This window comes from Salarias fasciatus, chromosome 22, assembly GCF_902148845.1.
Source record: "Salarias fasciatus chromosome 22, fSalaFa1.1, whole genome shotgun sequence".
Taxonomy (NCBI): Eukaryota; Metazoa; Chordata; class Actinopteri; order Blenniiformes; family Blenniidae; genus Salarias; species Salarias fasciatus.
The window spans coordinates 19,694,780-19,718,034 of record NC_043765.1 but is presented as its reverse complement, the minus strand read 5'-3'; the positions used below and the strand labels follow the sequence as shown (position 1 = coordinate 19,718,034).

Sequence of the window (23,255 nt, the reverse complement as noted above, 5' to 3'; positions counted from 1 at the left end):
TGGTTTGACAGCTTCACACACCGCAGCCCTCCTGTTGTTTGTCTAACTGTCAATGAATTGTTGCTAACATTCAGATCAACGTCATCAGTCACCTGAGGAAGATATAGTCCGATGTTTTTCTGACCTAAATACCACTGGACAGGGATTGTAATCACCCGATGTGCGCTTCTGACCACTGTCACACACACACACACACACACACACACACACACACACTGCTGAATCTCCTGTCCTCTGTCTCACAACAATGAATCGTCCTTCCGTCTTGTAATCCTGATGGAAAAATCAGAATCAACCAGGGTCGCTCAGCATGTTTACACATCCCGCAAAGCATGATTGGATGTTAATTACTTCAGTGTATCACGCAGTGCACCTGTGAGGAAACCCTCCCTCATTTATTCAGTTTTTTTTTTTTTTTTTTTTTTACAGAATGAACCGCATGTGCATAAATGCTTGGCAGTATATCCCTTCATTACGTTAAGTCAAAGTCATTTACATCACTAAATCTACATTTTCCCTTTATTAACATAATGTTTTACAAGGAAGTAGACTCATAAATATTGAGTTTAAGCTTCCCATCGTGTGTGTGAGTGTGTGTGTGTGTGTGTGTGTGGCCCAGGGTGCCCATTAAGGGCTCCCCTTGTCTGCCAGTCAAGCAGGCATCAGATCAGCTGATGTGGCTGGATCGATAAGCAGGCAGGCGGACTCTTCATTAGGAGTCCCTTGGGCCAGGCCACCTGCCACTCACTCACTGGCTCCTCTCTGCCAAGAGCTCCACAGTCTCCCTCCGGTCATTTCCGCTCAATACATCTCGTGTCCCCGCTTCTGCCTTTTTTCCGTGGCATCTTTTGAGTGTTTGTTTCTTGAAAGGAACCTGATGGAGAGAGAAAACCGACCGCGCGCTGCCTCTGCCACGGCATGGCACCCATCAGAGCCGATGCTACCGTTTACAGGGATGCAATGAGAGTCAGAATCGCTGCGAGAAACTGAACGCACTGCAATCGTGACATTCAGATTCACTCATGAGAAAACTCAGAAGTGTTGATTTAAGCAAAAAAAAAAAAAAAAAAAGAGCGAAAGAGAAATCATTTCAACAAAAAGACAACTGTGGATGACAGCAGTGTTGTCGGTGCTGCAGGAGCTTCCACAGGTGGTGACTAACTCAGTCCATTCAAAGGGACGAAGGGAAGAAGATCTAAATTTGTATGTTCGTGCGCCTTTTCAAGCTGCTGACTCATATAAGCAATTCTTCTCACTCGTTCAATTCATCAGTAACAAAATATGCGAAGCCTTTTACCTCTTTCACAAAGCACAACGAAGCTACAATTCAACTTACACTTACAGACTTACACAGGGGCAAACTGCTTTTTTCCATAAAGCAGTAGCACAAAGACTTCACTCCTGAGCAGGGAAATTGATATCTCGACATAACGTCACTTTTTTTTTTTCCTTTGCTAAGCAAAGCATATGTCAGGAAAACATTGCATCAGAACGGACCACATTTACCAACGCTGCATATTTAAGGCATCAGAATCCTTAAGGCTAATCATCATTTTGAGGAGTTAATCAAAGAGCTGCTGTGGGAAGCAGTTTGGAAGTAACCTAGCCAACCGCGCTGGCACATTCAACTTCCCCCTCCTTCAATGTTGCACAAAGGTCTAATAGCTGTGGCACTTGAGTTTGATGAAAGCAGGCCGATGAAAGCAGAGTTAGGCGGCAGCGCGAGGAGCTGGCCCCCGCTCGCCGCCACTCCTCCACACGTCTGCAGGCTCATTACCAGCAAAGCGGGCGCAAGAGCGCGGTCCTGCATGCAGCATTTCCATACCGCTACCCACCGAGCACGGCTCACCTGTCACTCTGGAGGCAGGAACTGGGCCCAGACGGTGTTTAAGAGTGAAAGGAAGCTTTGTCATAAACACTTCCTTCATGTCGCAGATGTTCTACTCAAAAGAAGCTTGTGGGTATTTTTTTTTAACACACAATTATGCCACACTGAAATATTTACATTAAGTTTGTAAATGTTGAACTCAATGGAGGACGCTCTTTTTTTTGAGAAGAAGTCTCACAATCTTACCATTTTTGTGTGTAAGCATAAAATCTGTGCGAGCGGCATTATGTGATCTCGCTGCTTCACATCGATCCGCCCCATGCGCCCACCGATTCTGGCGCTCCACAGCCCAAACAATGGCGGGAACGGAGCGGTGCAGCGTGCCGCAGAGATTCACCCAGCAGGGGTAGGTGAGGATAGCAACCACAAGTAATTAGCCACCATCTGACAGTGTGAGTCTTCTGACTCTCGTCTCTCTGCTGAGAGATTTCCGGAGCCCTGCGATGCAAATCCTTATTGATCATCTCACTGAAAAGGTCATTGACTTGGCTGTGTGCCGGAACACCTCCCCTCTCCTCTCCTGGCATTCTCTGGATCTCTGCAGCGCTCTGCTGCCCAGCCAGGCTGGCATCGCACACGTAAGATACAACACCCTTCCTTGAATGTATTTATTTTTCTTTTCAGTAATTTTCAAATGTTTGCATTGCTCATGATTCATTAGATCTGAAACTGTTTCCTTGGCGGCCTGGATTCACACCATTGCTGACCCTCAAAAAGCTTGGCATTTCAGAGGATTTCACCCAAAACTTTTAAGTGGCACAAAAGTGCAAGATTCAACACAATTCAGTCCATGTGTGTGAGTGTGACCACCTCAAGAGACTTCAGCTGATGAATATGTTTTATCAAGTCTGAGTAAGCCATCAGCTCAGTGATTTACATGATTAGCACTGTGTGTGTGCTGCATCAGTCTAAGTTAAATTTCAATTGCCAGGGCAGTTGGATGTCTCTCTGACCAAGCACATCATCGCCACATCAGTAATGAATTATGCAGAGGCAGGAATAGCTTTATTTTCTCCCCCTACCAGACCTGGCAACTGCTAAAGAACTCTGAGTGCTGCATCTCTTTCAGATGAACATTAGCCAGCTCTTCGATGCTTCAGCGTGGAGCTTGACTGCTTCCTGCTATCTTATTTCTGCCTCTGCACCAACAGATTAGATTAATTTAGATTAATAGACTACAGTAATGATTTCCCTGCTTGGGAAATATTTGTCAAACATTCTTATTCTGAATGAGTCTCACTTGCTATTGCGCTGCAGCTCAAGCACGCTGCTGACTAAAAGAAAAAAAGGAGGGTAAAGTGCGTCGGCTCGCGTCCGTTATGCAAACGGTACACTCATGCATGCTCATGTGTGCATCCTGCATGCTGGAAACCATTGCAATTAACGTACACAGCTGACAAAGCCTCTGCAAAGTGATGAGGCATTTAATTCACACATAGCTACACTCAAACAGCAAGGGATCTGTTCATCTGACCTGCATCACTCCCCCCCCCCCCCCTTAAGTGAAACAAAGGCCCTCTCCAGAGAAGGTGAAATTCAATTTAATCACGCACTGTGAAGAGAAATGCCAATGCCTTTAGCACTCCAAATCACTTGCATGTCAAGGTGTAGGACTTATTTTTACTCCTGGGACAAGGATGAGAACTCAGCACCAGGCAGAAAGATCTCACTTCACTGTTTCTGAGAAGCTCAAGTGTTTGCATGAGTTCAGTAGATTTTCTTTTTTTTTTTTTTTTAAAGCGACACTAAGGAACTTTTCAACCTTAATAAAACATTTTAATATCTTTTGTGATGACACATCGACTTACAACGGGTTGAATGACCCCTCTGTCACGGGCTGAGAGCGTCAGTATTGCTTTCACTTGGACTAAGAAACTGTGAGGAGGGTGGTAGGAACCCAGCACACGGCATGCGTCACATTATGATGTAATATTGTTTAGCCACCATTAGATTCATTACCTCGTCGCTATCCGTCCTTCACACAGCCACTGGAAACAAATGTAGGCGAGTTCAGTCTGACAGCACGCCACCGGGAGCAGCATTTTACGACGTCACGCACTAGTCCTCATGGGAACTGTAGTATTCCTTTAGGCAAAACACTACTGCTTTTGTCCACTGGCGCCGCCAAAATCAATGGAAACTGAAAGTTCCTTAGTGTTACTTTAAGTCTTCTCACTTAAGTTGTGAATGGCGGGTAAATAGGATGGACGTAAGTCTTTCTCCTGACTTTCCATCCATCCATCCGTCTTCACTGTCGTCAGGTTACAGGGGCTGAAGCCAGCCTCCCCTGATGATGAGTGAAAGGCAGGTTTCACTCCGAACAGGTCGTCAGTCCATCACAAGGCAAACTCAGAGAGACAGATCGTCACATGGACACCTGAAAGCCATTCAGAGTCATTAATTAACCCAGACGCATGTCTTTTGGATTTGTGCGAGGGGGGGCAGAGTGTCTGGAAATATGGGAAGGCCGGCAGACTACCACAGAGCAAACATAGATCGAGAGACTACACACTTACTTTCACACTTTAGGGGCAATTTTAAGGTCACTAATTCACCTCAAATGCATGTTTTGAACAGCGGGAGGAAACAGAAGTCCCTGGAGAAAGCTCAAACTCTGGAAGGAAATGCCTCAAGCACAAACCCAAACTGGGGACAGTCTTTCTACACCAGCGGCTCCCAGTTTCATTTTTCACCGTTTAAAACTCTGAAGGCTTCGGGGGCCAATATCTGGACCTGACGATGAAATAGGTTGTTGGAACAAATTAGTAATATCTCTAAACCAGGAGGCACATGTGGATGAACTGTGCTCAGAATGATCAAATACAGCGTGCAAGAAAAAAAATAAAATAAATCAACACCATTTCATTTTGTCCAAAAGAAATATATACAGTTTATTTCCCTGGGGGGGGGGAGAGGAAGTCCATTTAGTGAGCAATCAAGTAATCTGATGAAGTGAAATGAATGGGAGCGCGGTGGAATGGTTAATCGCCTGTGGAAGCATTTTATCTCATAGGAACACATTAAGAGGTATTCTGTCAATGTAGGCTATGCTGCGGGAGGCTGTGAAAAATCACAGTCTGCCGGGGTGTGAATTGATGTGACTCTGGTGTTCTCTTTAGCAAAAAATACATCATTTCTGCCAAAAATGATTTGCTCTTAGACAGGCTTCAACATTGCATTTGACAGGGAGGAAAGAAAAAAACACACAGAGAGCAGGGAGAAATCACAGAAAACACACATCACAGTCTCTGGGGTCAAATTCCAGCTTTTAGGAAAATATAAGCAAACCAAAGAATTCATAGCAGTGACTGTTATAAGTACATCAGAGTCTTTGTCACCAACACGTATTTCCAAGGTCCGCCGTGTCTGTTCGCTGAGGGAGAGACCGGAGCGACAGACTCTGCTTTTCGGTGGACAAGTGTGATATGTGCTGCGACTGTTCTCCTCTCCCTCCCCGTGGAGATGCTTCTCGTAATTAAATCCATCTGCAGTGTCACCATAAATATCACACAAGATCTGGATTATGCAACTCTGCTGTTTTGCACAGCCAGTATGGAAAAGTGGCCCTTCAGAGCGGAGATTCTGAGAGTAAAAAGTGTCACGTGAGATTGCAGGATGAGAGTACCGGATCACAAGTACATATGTGAACCCACACAACATGCAAAATATAAATGGAACATATAATTCCAATAATATATAACAATGAAAATCCTGCAAATAAACTAAACATTATTGCCAAACTTCTGGTTCAGACTAAAGTCTACATTCACGCTCACATTTCCGTGATACTCCAAGATAAGCACCAACATATCATCATGTTCACAAGATCGGGCACACTTGCAGGTAGAGTTTGGTAAATATTCCAGGAAAGAGGTCACATTTGTGGGCCATTAAAATTCAGGCTCTGAGCATCAATTTTTGTGGCAATTAATTCAATTTTTTCCAATTCAGTTCCTGCTCAAAAGGCAACATGAGTCATCCCAGGGCACTTTGCATAAAACTAATAATTCCAACAGAGGGAAGGGAAAATGGCCTCTTGAGTGAGCAAAACCAGCAAAAGAGGCCTTGATGAGGGAAGGAAAGACCCAAAAAGTGGCTTTTGCCCCGTTGACACCGAATAAAAATTTGTCTGAAGACATTTACCCCAAAATGACCATAATACAATTAATATACTTTAAAAAAAAAAAAAAAGTATAGTTTTGCTGCCAATATTAAAACTTAACCTTGTGTCATATACATGGAATTTGAGATATATACCATTAATCCTTCACTGGCCAAGTGAAAATATTTGGAAACATCTGCAGTGTAAATAGATGTCTGGCCATCATTAAACTCATGATTAGATAACCGCACCAAAGCAGAGCAATTGATGAATTTACATCAGAAGTTTGGGGGGAAAAAAATCCATAAGAAATGAATACACTCATATATTAAATGTTGCTAGTGAGACTTTTTATAGAACATATAACACAATAAACAGTGGGACAGAGGTAATCAAACGTGTCTCGCCAATTTAAGCTTAGTGGGTTTCAAATGGCAAATAACGGTGTTTATGCAGATTTTAATCATGTTCAATCTAACATTTTTTCCAAATTGAATTATCTTGAATTTTTCTTTTTTTTTTCTAATATTTTGGTGTCACATTTGTTGATAAGAATCCTTTTGCAAGAATATCCTTTGTGCAGTAATATAAATATATTTTTTGAAAAATTGTTTCTGTCAATATTTTTAAAGCTACAATTGAGTTAGTACAGAGAAAAGCTGCGTATGAATTCAGAACTGTAAGCTGCACACACTTGAGTCTCGGTGAGATTAAAGACGAAAGAAAAGCAGAGAAACAACCCAACAGCTGAGATATTCCAGTCTTGAACAAAGCAGTGGAGAGAGCAGACATCCACCGCCATGTCGGCATCCGTTCTGGCGGAGAGGAAAAGGACTCCTCAAGTGTTAAAAAAATCAAGAACAGAAAGAATGTGAGCGTGGTGGCTGATCCAGAACCACCTGTTGTCTTTTCCCGCCTGCAACTGAGCGCCTGTGGTCACAATCATCTGTGTAGCGAGTCTGACTAAGTGACAAGTGACTCATTATCCAGGACTAGTCCATTGATGTCGTTACAAAAGCTATGGCCTGTTAATTTGCAGCTTCATCCTGACCGTGGCAATAATTGAAAAAGTGAGAAGATATTATCCACAATCGCCCTCATTATTAAAGTCAAACATTCCCATCTACATGTTTTAACGATTCACACTTCTGTTCAAACAGTTCAGATTGAAAATGAGGATCATAAGAATTTTTAATTAGATAATGAAAAGTTGGGAAATTATCAATTAACTCCGCTGATGTCTCGGCTGCCCGCACGACGCCTGAATTCAAATCACTGCGCTGCAGAGAAGCTCAGAGTCTCTGCAGCTGAATCAAAAATCTGGGAAGGAGGGACTTGTGAGAGTTTGAGTTCCTGGTGATGTCCGACTCGGTAGGGAAAAAAAACACAGACGGGGCAAATAAGCGACAAGTAATCCGCCTTTGATGCCGTACTGGCCGGTTTCACAGACATGGATTAGATGAGCTTGATCCTACATTGAAGTCGGCTTTCTGCTGGAAAAACACCGAGTCCATGCACGCCTGTGAAAGCAGCCCTCTGAGGCTGTCAGTTTTACAGTTACGAGCATGAAGAGACACTTGGGGAATGTTGGTGACATTTGTTTTTTAAATCTTTCTTTTTGGTCAAGCAATAAAGCACTCGGGTTTGAAATCAAACTTTATTTAGTTGTGGTTTCAGATTTGATACCTGCGCATTCTATCCAGGACTTTGCAGACCTGTCCTGTAAAAACTCCCTCACCACAGAAAGTCTGTTCTCCATCGAACGTTAACGACCCATGCAATCAAGCAAGAAAAAAACCTGTAGTTTTCTTCCGACATCACCGATGCATTGAGAGATAGTTGGTTATAGTCATTACCGATAAAAAAAAAAAAAAAAAAAAGACGACTGAGAGGCTTCTCAGGAACCTTGCTGCTCTCTTCGCCACACAATCCCCCTCATCAGATGCCAGGCGGTGACGGTGAATAAGAAATGCGATTCTATCTCGGTATCTAGGCCTCACATGTTCCCTCCACTGTCTGGAGTCCCTCCTGAAAGTGAAAGTGTGTCATGTGGTGCACGCAGCCAACAGCCACTGCTCTGGCGCCGTCCTGGGTATTGGGGATTACATAAACCGAACCGACACACACTGTGGAGATGGCTTCCAATCTGTGTGTGTGCGTGTGCGTGTGTGTGTGTTGGTGTGTTTTTTGCTCCTCCTATGGTTCCTCTCGCTCCCTGACAACTGAAGCCTGAGAATCTCCAAAGACCTGCACCGTGGGGAGCCTTGTTTTGCATTATCATTAAAAGACACATATGGGGTGTGAAAGACCGCAGCGTTGCATCTCTGCCGCGCCGGATCAGAAACTGTGTGAACAGATTCCCAACAACGGCACGCAGCATCTCGATACTCATTTCCACCGAGTTTCAGAATATTTTGTCAATGGTTTTTACTACAAACGTGCTTAAAATGCACCGCAGGAGGAGACATTGCAGACTCCAGCTGTTTGTGGGAACGTGAATATTTATTGGCGAGCTTCCCCATCGGAGCATGTCATCCCGCGCGAGAAAAGAAACAGGTTGTCATGCGTCGTCGACGGTTCGGCAACAAAATATTCACCGCTATCATTCCTGGCAGCGCGCTGTTTGTTAACTAGAAAGAAGCACTTCCCAACATGTCTGGTTGAATCAGTATGAGTTTTTTTTTTTGTTGTTTTTTTGTTTCTATATAAATATGTTTATAAAGGCAAATATAGATTTCTTCTTCATCCTTGCACACTCCTCATGCTTTAGACGCAGCACACACACTGTGTCCAATGAAACAAACAGCAGAGCGTCATCAGTGAGTAATTGGGAGAGACTGTGGGGCAGCAGAGGAAACACTGAGGCTCGGTTCCAGTGCAGCGTGGCACCATCTCGCTCAGCAGCTGGTGATCAACCCAATCAGATATGGTTGGAAAACTTATTTCCCCCCCCCATATCTCTCCTTTTCTCCTCTCATTATCGTCTGAGCATCTTGATTCCTGAAAGTCTGTTTTAATAACTGTGGATGTGGATGAGTCACAGCGTAATTGAAAAACAATCGGTAACAGCGAGGTGTACAATAATGCCAGCATCTTTTTTTTTTGAAAGCATTTTAACATCTTTGAACATAAGGTATATAATTACGAACAAGCACAAAAAATACACAGGCACGAATTGCGATTCGTTTATTAGAACTGAGAAATATAAAAACACTGGTAATTACATCCCTCTCTTTCCCATTAACAATAAGGCCGCCGCAGTTACTGACTGACAGCGTTAATACACCAGACACACAGTTCTGAATTCCAGCATCATTATTAGTGCATGTTTACCATTTAAAGAGCTGAACTGCTTCCCCCATTACCAACAGGAGATATGTGCATGCCATTGTAAAAAGAGCTCTGCATGGTTCATTAAGGCTGGGCGACAATACAATCAGCCCACTTTACAAGTTGAAGTGCTCCAACGGATCCCTGGAAGAAGGTACTTTTACGACGGCGGGTTATATAAAAAAAAACCCTCCGCATGACCTGCCGCTGAGACGCCGTTGCTAGACTGGGAAATATCAATTTTACTGCCGACGCGTGTACAATATCAAATTAGCATACAAAATAACACCACAGTAAAAATGTTTTACAATGCCGGACGTGGCTGGAATAACAGATAGCGAGGGGATGGGACACAATAAATAACCCTTTTTAATAACGGGATAGAATATTTATGCAGCACTCAGGCTAAAGACATAAAGTGATGGAAATGGAAAAGCTGTCACTTCTTAAGTGTTCGATACATAAAGCATGAGTGCTGCATTAAAAGGGCAATTTCACCTGATCCTGGTGATTCTGGTCTGTCATGGATGGCGCGCACTGAAGTCCTCACTCGCAGGACAAGACACAAAGAGTGTGTGAGCCGCCCTGGGACTCTCTTCAGATCGACGGCTCTGATCCACCCATTACAAAGTCGTGACAAAGACGGCCCTTCACTGCTTTTGTGGAGCCCTCAATCTCCCCACTGGGCATTTGGTCCATTTCACTTAATACCTCGCGCTGCCCGCCACAATGTTTTCCTATTCACGTTCCAAACAAAAAGCCTTTATGGACGACTGGAAGCATGAAGCCAGGAATTAAATCCGCATTTCAATATGCTTTCTTCCATCTCTCCCAATATCTCACGCTATTTTCCAAGCTCTGCACTGGATAAGAAGTCGCTGTATGCTCAAAGAGGCAAATAAATGTGTCTTGTACAATGGGAGCTCAGTTGTAACCGTGTTCCAACAATGTCGCCGTCACTTTCACTACATTTGGCAAATCAAGTGATTCTAATTCTGCTCCATTTCCAGCACAAGGACTGGAAAAAAAAAAAAGCTGTATTTTTCTGGCTCCCATTCGCGGTACTGTGAGTTTACCTTCTGAATCAACAGTGGAAATCTATTTCAGCGCAATCGTTCCCTCACATCAGTTTCTAACGGAACTCCTTTGAGACTGATGGGTCCGCAGCCTGTGAAGGTTAATGGTGAGGAAGAGGTCGCAAATTGCTTCATTCACTCTCCTCCATTATCAGCTTGTGCCGTCCAAAACTGTACTCTCTGCGACTTCCGGTTATAAATCAAACATCAGGCCACGTGCGGACAAAAGTGCTCGTCTGACGAATATTTGGCCGCAGAGAGCCCAACGGATAAGTCCTCCACCCCACACCTTCGACACCGGAAGGAAGAGGAGGTGATGGAAGGAATGGGAAAACACCAGAAAATCAATCAGGGAGCCATCTGGCGTCCCGGCGCTCTGGAGACACCGACAACTGTTAACTCCTCCGCCGTGTTTTTTTTCCCCGGAGCCCGAGGGACGGCCACACAAGCGACCGCGCCTCCGGCTCGCCGGGATCTACGGCCGTCTGATTCTGATGGAGGGACAAAAGAGAAGCGAAATCAGGGCAGCCCTCCAGGGTGCAGCTCACCACCTGTGGCTGTCCGCAGTACACAGTCAGCGCGCTTCACTCAATTCCGAAATCACGTCAGAAAACATGGTTTTTCACAAATATCAGGCACTTTCTGAAGGTTCCAGGTAGATAAATAATACAAAGGACAAGAAACCAATCTTGAGATTTCAGTGTCGAAGCTTTCAGCAAAATGAAAGGGGATCCATTAAGCTTTTCCATAAATTGCTACACATCAGTTTACCGCGCCTGTGATTGGAATAATTAAAGCAAATGAATTAAAACTCGAAAGTGTTTAAGAGGGGGCAATTTTTTTCTAAATCCAAGCAATGTAACAGATCCAGACGTCCTTGGGGAAAGGCCACTGACACCATGACGCACCAGATAAAGGAATTCACGGCTTTTTCAATCACAGTGAGGAACCACTAAGCTAGAGATTGTGGCATCTTTACTCCCGATAAAGTTTACATGTTGTACTTTGTTACTATTTTCTGCTTTACAGGTGAAAAACATGCTTTTTTTTAAAATATCCATTAAATTAAATATCCTTGACTCATTTTGAGAGAACAATTTTTGAAAAAATGCAAATTTTAAATTACTTTTTGTTTTGCAGATTGATGATCCTGTCAAAGATCGACTGAGGTTTGAGTCTCCGGCTGTCTTTCTTGTCTATATTGCAGGTTCTTTAAGTCTTCTGCTTCTACTGCATATTCCTATATGATCAAGACAATGATGCTGGTGTCAAACTACAAGAACTAGGTGACTCAACTCTGCAGCTTCAGCATAATTTAAAGGAGAGGATTGTTGGTAGTATAGACTTAGTACAGAGGATCAGGTTCACAAAGACAGTAAGATGAGAGATATTGTAAAATGCCACATTGATGTAATAAAAACAAATCCTTCATTATCTAAAAAATAACTCAATTAAGCCTAATAGGTCCCCTTTATGTCAAAAAATTCCCACTAAGTTGTGACTAGAGTTGCAATATGTCTGAGAGCTCTGAAGTAACACAAATTGGTCACATCTATAAAACACATTATTAAAAACAGAGTTGACACCACATAAAGTAGATACATTCATAAAATATGGCTATGACTCAGTCTTTTCAAACTGCATATCACTTGAACAGGATGAAAATAAAGCAAAAAAAAAAAGACATCTAGAAATGCCTAGAAGAGCCAGCTGCAAGTAGCAGGTCATTTCACATGGAGAACATTGCATTGCTCGGTTCATTCAGAACTCAGTCACTGGGGTGTGTCTTTCCATCAGTAGTAATATGGATATATTAAAGAGGTACAAGGTACAAGCATAATGCCTGCAATCGATGGCTTTTTTTTTTTTTTTTAATAAACCAGTCATGTCAATAATCAGCACGGGCTCACAATGTCCTAAAAAGATTCTCAATGAAATACCTGAACATTTGTCCCACTTCTTTTTAACACACACACACACACCATTCAGTGAGTAAACTAAATGTATTTAGAGGAGTGTTGGCGCCCTCTGCAGGAGGAGATGAAAACATCAAGTGACGCCTCCTGACACGGTTCTGGAATCTCACTGGAATCCAGCTCATGAGAGGCTCTGAGTTTGTTGACAGCTTTATGAAGCAGTTGCTTTCGTTCGAATGGAGGCTAATGTTTCTGGGCCTCGCAGTCGCTGATCCCCGTTTCGAAAGGCTGCATGGGTGGTGGAGTGGGTGAATGGAAAACAAAGAAGTGGAACGCCAGCATGTAGTTATAGTTGTGCAGATAAGCTGTAATTCATCACATTCTCCTCGACTAGAGAAAAAAACCAAAAAAAAAACGTGTATTGCCGTCGGCCCCGGTCTCCCAGCAACATATACTCTCTCTGTACAAAGTCCTTCACCTAACAAGTATCACAGCTCCAGTTCTCAATCGGTCCATCATAACCAGCTAGCAAGGACGTGCACAAGTCGATGCAGGAAGGAATCACACACACACACACACAAACGTCCTCCGTGGATCCACTTTCAGGGCAGGTAAACATCTGAAAATTGATTTCCCACGAACATCCGTCCATAGCACTGAAGGCACTTGGGTGAAAAAACGGGTTTGTACCGTTATGTTCTCTCTTCAAAAAACCACTTTTGACGCAGACTGTTGGAGCAGGGTCGGAGGCAGGGGGCTGGGGTGCCGTTGTCGGTCTGGTCTTCTGCCTCCACACACTTCTGACTCTGGACGTGGTAGAAACTCCCGTCCTGGAAACAACGATTCATTTCAGAAATGCAAAACTTAGAAATTACACTTAAAGTGTATCAATCTAGAACATAAATCCCATAAAAAAGACAAATATCTCATTCTTCTTCTAGTTTTCAAATGGTTTTAAAATTGAATCACAGGGTAAAAAAAATAAGAACAACACATTTTGTGATAAACTTTACACCTTACCTCTCGGAGGACAAATTTCTGGTCCGCAGGTACGGACTGTCCCCGTTTCTTGCAGAGCTGGACAGTCAGGTAGGTGCTGATGTTGTCACCCGCGACACATCCAGCAGGCTCTCTTGTGTTGTAGCAGATCTCACCGTCCACAGAGTACTCGAAAAACTGTGGAGAGTTATAAAAGTGGAGGAGTTTCTATTGAGTTTTTTTTTTTTTTTTTTTCAGTTAATTGAAAAAGTTAACTCTGTACTTGCAGGTATGTGATTCAGAAAAATACAACGCAGTAAAAAAAAAAACAAAAAAAAAAACAAAGCACACAGACATCGTGCTCAGACAGGTGGCTTGTACATGTGCTTGTAGGTGTTTGTTGACACACAAATGAGCGCTGCCACCTTGTGTGTGTGTGTGTGTGTGTGTGTGTGTGTGTGTGTGCAGACTATGAATGGAAGTGTGCAATGTGATTCTGCTGCATGCAGAGCGCTCTCATAAGGCAGTCGGCACAGACACTGCAGAGCCCATTTTCGACAAAGACGACCCCAGTGTGTGTCCACACACAGACAGGTTGTGGAATAACAATGTTAAACTTCACAGTGCTTCCTGGATTACACACAGCCACAGAGAACAGGCACTGGGAAATGCTGCCCTCCCTTTGTATCAACAAGGCCGGCATATCATTTTACCACCTGGGATGAGCAAACAGGTCCATTATTTTCAGGTTAGTACCGCAACAAGCACTTGCAGTCTATAAGGGGGAAAAAAAAAATGATTATATCCTTACTCGGAGGAAATGTGAGAGGCTATATCTAGCCATGTTGTTTTGGGGAAGAGGAAACAAGTCGTGATGAAGCAAAAGAGAGGATTTTTTTTTTTAAGGAAATTCCGATGGAAAGTAGATCTGACAGGGAGGGAATAAATAGATGGCGAGCTAACAGGACAGTTTAATATTTCAGGAGCCACCTCAAATTTTTTTCTGAAAAATAAAGCACACGCGAGAGAAGGCACAGTGGCTTCCTGTGTGAAACGGACAAGTCATCCAGGTGCTTGTGTAAGTTACCGATAATAAATATTGAAATATTCAAAGACATGCTTGTCAGATTAGGTTGATGGCCAACTGTAAACTGGTCATGTGATTTCGTTGTTTCTGTGCTCGCCCTGTGACAGAGTGGAAACCTGTGCTGTGCGCTGTGTGGGCCGGGACCGACTCCAGCCCCCTCTGACCCCGGTCTGAATACAGCAGGTATATGAGATTGATGGATGGTGTTGGTTTGTATTATTTAAACAAAGGGGAGCAGGATGATGGAGTGTGTCCATATCAGGTGGAGGAGCTTCCAGAGTGTTATGTGCACAGAATGTGAAACACAAGTCAACAAACTGCAGCCAAAACCTCGAGTGGAGAGAAAGACTTTTTAAACCAACAACCTGATACCTAACCTGAGTAACATTTGTTTACATCAAGAGCGTCAAACTCATCTCAGTTCTGAGTAACATCCCAAACATGGTCACATTTAATTTGTTCCATGATAAACTACCGATAATTTCTGAAGTGAACAAAGACATGGTTTAAGTCTTTGCCAGATGTCCTACTCGCTGCCTCCTACAACTGTTCTGAACTGCCTGTTTCCTCGTGATGTGACTGACTGACGTCCTACCTGGTTCTGGCCCATGCCGTGACAGGGGTAGAGGATGACTCTTTCTCCCGCCAAATTGTGCTCATCTCGAGGGTTGTAGTCAAAACAGTAGTTCATCTTGCCTCGATTCTTCAGCTGGAAATAAAAAAAAAAAAATCGAATATTTTCCGATATTAAGGAGACATATTCATATTTTGATAAATCTAATTACTTTTGCTTGATTAATATTCGCAACTCTCACCATTCCGAACATGCCCGGTCGATCGCTTGGGATGGAAATTTCGGGGTAAATATTATCCAGATACCAGCGGAAGTTCTTGCAACCCAGTTTCTTTCTCAGTTCCATCCGCTCCGTCACATCTCCAAACGCCTCCTGGAAAGACGGAGACCAAAGACGAAGTTTGCACTTCTTGTTTTTCACTTCCCCTTTTTCTGCCTTCACGCCACGAGACTCAAAGCAACACGAAATCAAAGCGTGGTTGAAATCCATACACTGTATGGCGTGTTGTGTCAGTCACTGCCATGTTATTTTGAAGTGAAAATATATGAGCGCTCTCACGTTGTCACAGCCGTTGTTTGCTGTCACGAGACGCGTTCCTGTCACAGCGGCGCTGAAATGGAACTGTCTACGGTTCTCACATCGCCTTCATCTATTTAATAGACGAGTTCTACAACCGCACACAAAGAGTGCCTTGAACAGTAAAAAGAAACCGTTATGTGCTAGTCTAACAAAACCAACATGATATAACTGAGGTGTTTTACGGTCCATTTCTATGCAAATACGCAGTGCGGCGCACATCACACTCCGATCGAGACTTGCCGGTTGCCTTGAGGGCGACTGTCCCTGCGTTGATTTGAGAGCGAGCATATGCTCACCACACCTTCCCTGCTGGAAGGACGGCTCAGCCGCACTGCGGGATGATGGATGCTGGTGGTTTCGCCTGCACACAGCTCTAATTGGCTTTTCAGCACTTTATTTAGTGACGAAGTTGATTCCCCGAAGAGGCGGTCCTTTGTCCATGAGCAAACGTTGCAACAGGCTATCTGATTTTTTTGCTTCAGTTGATCAGGGTTTCAAAGATTTGGATACGGCGGTAAGCTTAACTGCAGGATGTCGCTCGCCAGTGAATCAGAGGTGGCAGCGGCTGTGACGCGTTTCAAAAGTGCAAAAATAATGTTATCCTGAATGTCATTTACATTCGCCACCATCGCTTGCAGGAAATAATTCACACCGCTATAAGAGGATGGAACGGTGAATCTAGTGTCATTAAAGAATGGAAAAGAAATAGAAAAAGTTTGCCATGGAAGGAAACAGAGAACGTGGAAGCGCTACAGAAATAAATCATTTATGGTCACCTACCTTTTAGGGAAATATTACAATCAAGCTTGCAAATTTTTAGAGATTCACTGATTCCATCTATTGTCTCTATAACCCCGGAAATTGACAGTGCTGCCTCTGAGTTTATTAAAATTTCATCCCGCCGTATTACTAATTAACCACAAACTGTAAACATAAGTCACACGGACTGACAGGTAACCCATCAGCTTGACAGTTTTGGTGACCTGTCATCCTGTGAACCCCGGGTATGCTGTTATTGTCTCTGGGGGTGAAGCGTACACTGTCGTAGGCTGACCAGAAAAGGAGGCATTAAATATTAAGTGTATTTGGAAATGAGTCAAGATGAAATGTGAAGGTGCAGCTTAGTCACAGCAAATAGGTAAATTACTTACACAAATGCAATTCCTGGCTTTATCTCGTGAGAAAGTCAACTGAATATAGTACAGGAAAATGGTGCTGTTCCAATTTAAAGTGATTCATGCGATTTAACAAAGAAAGTGCATCTGGTAGACAGAAAGCCCTCAAATCTGGTGCAAATGGCAGCAAACAGAAAGTCCAACAAGGCTGGAAAACTAAATAGTGAAAGTGAAGCAGTATTTTGGCGAGCCAGATACTCTGAATGGTTTCTCCCTTTATGTTAAAAAAAGAAGAGACGCAGCGGTGCGTGTGGAGGCTGTAGCGTATTACCTTTTGGCAAGGCCGACCTCCTCTCAGGGAGATGAGGGCCACCTGATCTTTGTTTAGAAAGCTTCTCCTCTTAACTACACCGTCACACACGGGACCGCACAAAGGCAGGGCACCCCCCTGGGTTAGCGCGCACGCTGCCTCGCAACCTGTCAAGGACAGGTGGGTGACACCCGCTGGCACCAAGTGACACGGAAAGGTGGTAATCACACACCGGAGTGCCCTCACACCCCTGTCACCTTGGGTGTCTGCTGCTCATGTATCCCCAGTGTCACTTAATCAGGAGAGCTTTTACACCACAGTGGGAGAGTGGAGTGTGTGTGTGTGTGTGTGTGTGTGTCGAGTTGGTGGGACTGAGAGTATGTTCACCGGCAAAATCAAGGGATCAATCAGACAATTTTGTGACGACTGCAGCTGCACAGAATGTGCTCACTCCCCGACTTCAAGCAAATCAGTCAATAAATGTGACAGATTGCCTGCAGAGAGAATAGAGTTGGTTCCATTTGTTAAAACTAAGACACACTAGCACACAGACACACACACACGCACAAACTGGGACCATCTGTGCCGACTCACCAGTCGTGCGTGGGGGTTTCGATGGTAGTAGATCTCCTTGTATTCATCCATCCAGACCTCAGCGGCTCGCACGCTGTTCGCCAGCGCTTTGCTCCGTGAGTAAGGGGCTTTTTTAGGGAACACATGACCTACGTGGGAGCAGGGATGGATCTCCAGGCTGCCTCCGCACTGCCAAATCTAAAATATATCCAAAACGAGACCAACACAAGGGTTTGGTTACACCCTCGGCTGTTAAAATCAGAAGGCACAACACGTTTCTGCAGAACAATGAGGAGTTACACAGACTTTGGTAAATGTAAACCAAATCAGTGCTGTGCATTATATACTAAGGTTTCAAGCTCATGTTCCATTCTGACAGCGGCACAGGGTTGATATTATGTCTATCTGCATTAATACAAGCATATAGTTTCTCACCCTGAAGGAGAATTCCAGGTTCTCGCCCCCCCACACCTCCATCCCTGTGTCATACGTCCCCAGGTAATGGAAGTACTTCTTGCTTACAGAAAACAAACCGCCTGCCATCGTGGGAGACCTTTGTCACAAAAAAAAAAAAAAAAAAAAAAAAAAACAATCGGTGAATAATAAATGAATAATAAATCAGTATTTTTTTGGCCTTCACACACACCTGATGACATCAGTGGGTGAGCGTCGGCGCTTCTGCTCAGACTGCGGGACGCTATGCCAGGTGAAGACCAGCCGCCAATCAAAACCTCCGATCTGAGGTTCCCCCGAGTTGCCCAAATACTGGAAGGTGTTCCAGTCGATCACATCGATGACGGGGCACACCACAGCCGAAGGCTGCTCTTTAATTCTGGCGCAGAGAGAAAAAGAAAAGCTGTTGACGGGAGGGAGAAAGGCTCCAACACAAAGCAAGCAATTTGTTCATCTCGAATGTCTGTGCAAAATGTTCTTGTGTCGCCTCGGCTCAAAAGGGAGAGTACTGAGCTGCAGGGTCTGAGTCAGCTGCACAACAGTGCTTCTGCGGGTGGCTGAAGAGAGGCTGTGCTTCACCAAGTGACAGTTGGACTGAAATAAAATTAAAAAAAAAAAAAAAGGTTTTCTAAAGGCCAAAATGCTCCAAAAGGGAAGAGTTCTCTCACCTGTGTAGCAGAGGCTCTAACCAGCCCTCGTGACACTCGCAGTGGCAATCCAGGAAGGTCAGCACATCACCTGTGGTGATGGAGGCCCCCAGCAAACGGGCGCGCACAAGGCCTTCCCTCTTGGTGGCACGGATCAGCCGCACCTTCCTCAAACCGGAGATGTACTTTTCTAATGGCTTTTTCAGATGATCTTCATTAACAGAAAAAGATGAGCACATAAATCAAATTAAACCTTTGAGGAATGAGTCCATTTCTATATTTGCATGAATGATACAATTGTATTAAGAAGAGTTATGGCTCCTATCACGAAACGGAAAAATGGAACAAGGACAAGAGGCAAAGCAGGGCAAACAAATACTACTTCCAGCTGGTAATCTGCACGATGATAGCTGAATAACAATGTATGAATGTGGTCGTGCGTGATTTGGATTAGGCACATTCATTTTGATTTTGCATCAAAGAAGATTTTCTAACGTGAATAATCACTGCAATGTGTGCTTTTTTTCCACTGACATATTAATTTCCATCTATCCATTAACTTGTTATCTATCTTAGTGTCTGAATGTGCTGGAGGCTAGCCAAGCTGGATATGGGTGAGGGCAGGTTACACCCTGGACAAGTCACCAGTCCGTCAAAGCAAACACAGACACAGAATTTCAAGGGAAATTTTCATCAGAGATTAGCCTGAAATGCATGTCTGTAGACTCTGCAAAACCTTCGTCAAGCTGAACCTGAACACGATTCAGGTGAGAGTGTGAACTACTACATTACCACGCATACCATGCTAAAAGGATTAAACGAAAACACTTGTGGTGAGATCATGTTTTTCTTAGTGTGTCGTGCCAGCCTGTGTCCAGGCAGAGGGTGAGGCACACATTACTTCAGTTATGACCATGATTCAAGGAATTCTAGGCCAACTCCCTTCAATGTTTAATCAGGATCCTTCTGTACAAACTGTCACTGTCTTTATATCTGTCTGACCTCCTCCACCATGTCAGTGTCTCCTTCACTTCCATCTGGCACCTGCCTGAGACCTTCTCTGCACATACCCACGGTAACATTTTGTTTGTATCACAATCAACTAATCAGTCATTCATTCAAGGTGCGTGTGTGTGTCTTAACCTTTGTCACTGTAGTCATCCACCAGCACCACCTCTTTGAGCAGGATGTCGGGGGAGGTCTCCAGCACACTGTGCACAGTCCGCAGCAGGGTGGACCATGCCTCGTTGTAGAAGGCGATCACAACAGAGGTTGTCGGCAAGGACCTGTAATCGTACTGAAGATCTCTGCAACTGTGGCAAAAGAAGGAAAAAAATTGGTATAAAAAAAAAAAGAGATAAGACGGGGTGACTTGGTCAGCTGCATACTGAAAGCTTTCCTCATGATTTACCCAAGCATTCATACAAGAACCAGAAATGCTAATATGTAAAACAGATTTCATCTGGTGTTAAAATGCTTGTCAACCTATAGATTTTCTTTAATGCATAAGATCTTAAACATTTTTACTTTTGCTTCATATTAACCTCAACTACAATTCATTTCAGTTGTAATTTTAGACACTTTTGCTCATGTAACTCAGCTTTTATTGCAAAATTAATGAGAAAAAAATGAATTTTGACTCTCTGGAAACCTTAAAAAGTGACTACATAAAAAGGCAGGATACACACACACACACACGGGCAATTTGGAGTCATCAAATACATTTTCTGAACAGTGGAAGGAAGTAAAAACTCACAAAAATACCGAACTGTCATGTGATAAAAAACATGCCTCTAACTGTGTGTGTCTGTGTGTTTGCCTTGTCATGGCAAACTGTCATGGGTGTATCCCGCCTTCGCCCATAGTTAAACTGGAATGGCTCCAGTACACCAGGACCCTGAGCAGGATTAAGCAGTAGGATGGATGAATGGATGGATGGATGGATGGATGGATGGATGGATGGATGGATGGCTTTAATAACAGCATCTCCAATATCTCAGATCATGTCCACCAGTCTTAAGAAATGTCTTCAAAAACATAATCAATGGTTTCTTTGAAACGTTTACAATTTGTTTGGAGGGCCGAATTGGAGCCTCTTGCGTCCTGGTTTTGGTCCATGAGCTTTATATTTATCACCTTTAAGTTACGCCTTTTAAACCCAACAGAAAAGTGAACCAACAGTTCAGAAACCATAAGTTACTTAAATAAGTAGGTACCATGCATGAACTGTGACTTTCACTGTTTAGTGACACTTTATTTTCCCGGCTAATAAGAGTTTAATGTTGGAGGTGTGAGTTACTCACAGCTGGTTCCACCTCTCCGGCAGCCTGCGGTGCAGGGACACTTTATCACTGACATACACGTTAATCTGGTGCCGGTCGATGCTTTCCTGCTCTTTCCTTCTCTCCTCCTCGTTCAGACTGAGCTTCACGGCTCTGCCCATCTCCCCGGGGGCATTTAGATCCGGGGGGGGCTTCTCATACACGGGTTTCTTCAGGTCCTCATCGGCCACCTCCAGCTCGGGCTCCACCGGGGCATCCCGTCGGCGTGTCGCGTTCACGTCCCCCGAGTTGTGTCGGAAAAATATAAGATACCCCAACAATGTGGCACCGAAGAGGAAAAAGAGCAACTTGGGTCTGCTTCTTCTTCCGCATGCTGCCATCGTGTCGGTCTGAGGGAGTTCATGTGGCTCTCAGAGGCTGCTGATGAGTTCTACTGCAACTTTGCAGGAAATGAAACCTCACCTGCATCATCAGGTTAGACTGGTCCGTCTATAGTAATTACATCGCGAGTAGCACTTATTAAAAAAATACGTAGCCCAACAGGTTTTTTTTTCGCTTTCAAAGAAAGTGACTTAACCTGAACATCAAAGTATGTATCTCCAGCGAGTGCAAACACCTCTTCAACTCTTTAAGAGAGATAAGTAACACTGCCGGATTAAGGCTAACCCGTTATCTCCTTGGATTAGTTCGCTTCCCAACCTGCAGAAGACAGAAGAAAACTAGGTCAAGGCTGAACTATTTCCCTTTTAGCGAGATACTTTGACGTAAGTGCGCACTTGCCACCTCGTTCGCCTGGCTGCGACTGTTACTCAGCTATGCAGACTTACCCAGGAAAATGTCGACAAACAGGATGAAAAGTTTCCCTGCTGGTTTACTGGAAAATGAAGTTGAAGTCAGCAAGTAAAATTAAATCTGGTCAGTTCACTTCCGGTTTAAGAACATCGAAATAAAACGTTCGTCGTGATGCTTGAGAGTGCAATCCTTATCCTACACAAATCCACACTTATGTTAATATAAAGATATCAGTTCACCTTTTTGATTCGTCTGTTGAAGAAACAAAAACAAAAACACACAGAAATGGCACCACATGAGCGCCCACTGACGACCAAGGTAACGCAAACTGTTGCTTTTGTTTTGGAGGGATAGCCGGATGTAGTTGGGAAACGGGATGTGTAACTTGTAAACTAAAGTTTTATAAACGGTAGTGAAATCTTTCTGAAGAGGTTTGGAGTATTTTAACTCAAGGCAACAGTTAAACTTCACCTTCAGTGTATTTTTCACATGTCACAGATCTCTTCATCGAGAACTTCCTGACTCATTTAACTTTTTTAATTTATCATTTTTTGAAAAGTCCACCAACACTTGACCAATTGCAACAAACATAGCCAAGGTGACCCTGAAATAAGGATCCCAAACTAAACTCAGTGGTCTTATTTCACAAGAGGCCCTTTGTCTCTTCCATGAAAGTGATATGAAAACTCTTGACACCAAAACTGAAATGTGACACAAAAATTATGTTCAAGCAAATTAAAGTGGTAAATAATTAAAGTGAACATAATAAAAAGGTAATTTGAGCGGCAGACTGTTTTGATCTGGAAACTACAAAGAGACATGGGAAGTCAGGTGTCGTAATATACCTCGCCCGACTGTGCACATCATGTTTTCCAGGTACACAGAATTAATGAGAATGCATGAGGAGCGATGATGAATAGCATTTTCATGCATATCCAAAGGAATATTGCAGAGCCAACCTTTGTCTTTGGGCTATCGTATTTCTAACAACAGTATAACCACCCACTCTTTGAAAAGGGAAGAACATTACCAGTCTGACTGCATTTGTAATAGTTAAAGATCTACGTATCATGTATGTATACCCACTTAAGCAATGAAAGAAGCCCTTTGTATGTTGAATAAGCCTTACTCAAATACAAATACAGTGGAAGCCTCTTCATGTGAAACGTGCACATTGTGATCTTTCATATGTATAACAACATTGACCACATATTATAAATCTTTTGAAGCTCCAATGTGTTTATTTCCTCCTCAACCATGTCTGAATATATTAAAAATCAAACGTTAAGTGGTACAGGAATAACTACTTATCCTTTCAACATGATATTTACCTTAGAGAGTGATTCGCGTCTTATAATTTATCTTAAACACTGGGAACAGCACGACAGGAGGATTTGTCATTTAACAGCTCTGTTAACTATTAGCTTTGGCTACTATTAAAGGTCTTTATCTCACTGCAAACATCACAATTTTTATGACATCTAAAGATCAACAGAGCTGCATAATGGCTTAGTGGTCAGCACTTTCTTCAAACAATAAGACTATCCCTGGT

General features: G+C 43.4%; 1 protein-coding gene across 1 annotated transcript; it reads right to left on the bottom strand.

Moving 5' to 3' along the window:
- Window positions 1–9,153: 9,153 nt before the first annotated feature.
- On the bottom strand, window positions 9,154–21,804 carry galnt12 (UDP-N-acetyl-alpha-D-galactosamine:polypeptide N-acetylgalactosaminyltransferase 12). The gene is made up of 11 exons (XM_030120555.1): window positions 21,739–21,804; window positions 20,933–21,610; window positions 19,773–19,942; window positions 18,651–18,840; window positions 18,176–18,361; window positions 17,965–18,082; window positions 17,551–17,727; window positions 15,193–15,324; window positions 14,973–15,086; window positions 13,333–13,488; window positions 9,154–13,142 (listed from the first exon to the last, which is right to left on the bottom strand). The coding sequence occupies exons 2-11, from the start codon at window positions 21,289–21,291 to the stop codon at window positions 13,005–13,007; spliced, it is 1,740 nt and encodes a 579-aa protein (XP_029976415.1). The 5' UTR covers window positions 21,292–21,610; window positions 21,739–21,804; the 3' UTR covers window positions 9,154–13,004.
- Window positions 21,805–23,255: the final 1,451 nt, after the last annotated feature.

What these genes read in the sequence shown, in the direction of transcription:
- galnt12 (XM_030120555.1), bottom strand. Translation starts at nt 21,291, where the DNA reads ATGGCAGCATGCGGAAGAAGAAGCAGACCCAAGTTGCTCTTTTTCCTC. An exon ending in GGATGACTACAGTGACAAAG is followed by an intron (nt 18,841 to 19,772) that starts GTTAAGACACAC and finishes CTGTTAATGAAG; the next exon opens with ATCATCTGAAAAAGCCATTA. An exon ending in AGAAATTTGTCCTCCGAGAG is followed by an intron (nt 13,143 to 13,332) that starts GTAAGGTGTAAA and finishes CGTTGTTTCCAG; the next exon opens with GACGGGAGTTTCTACCACGT.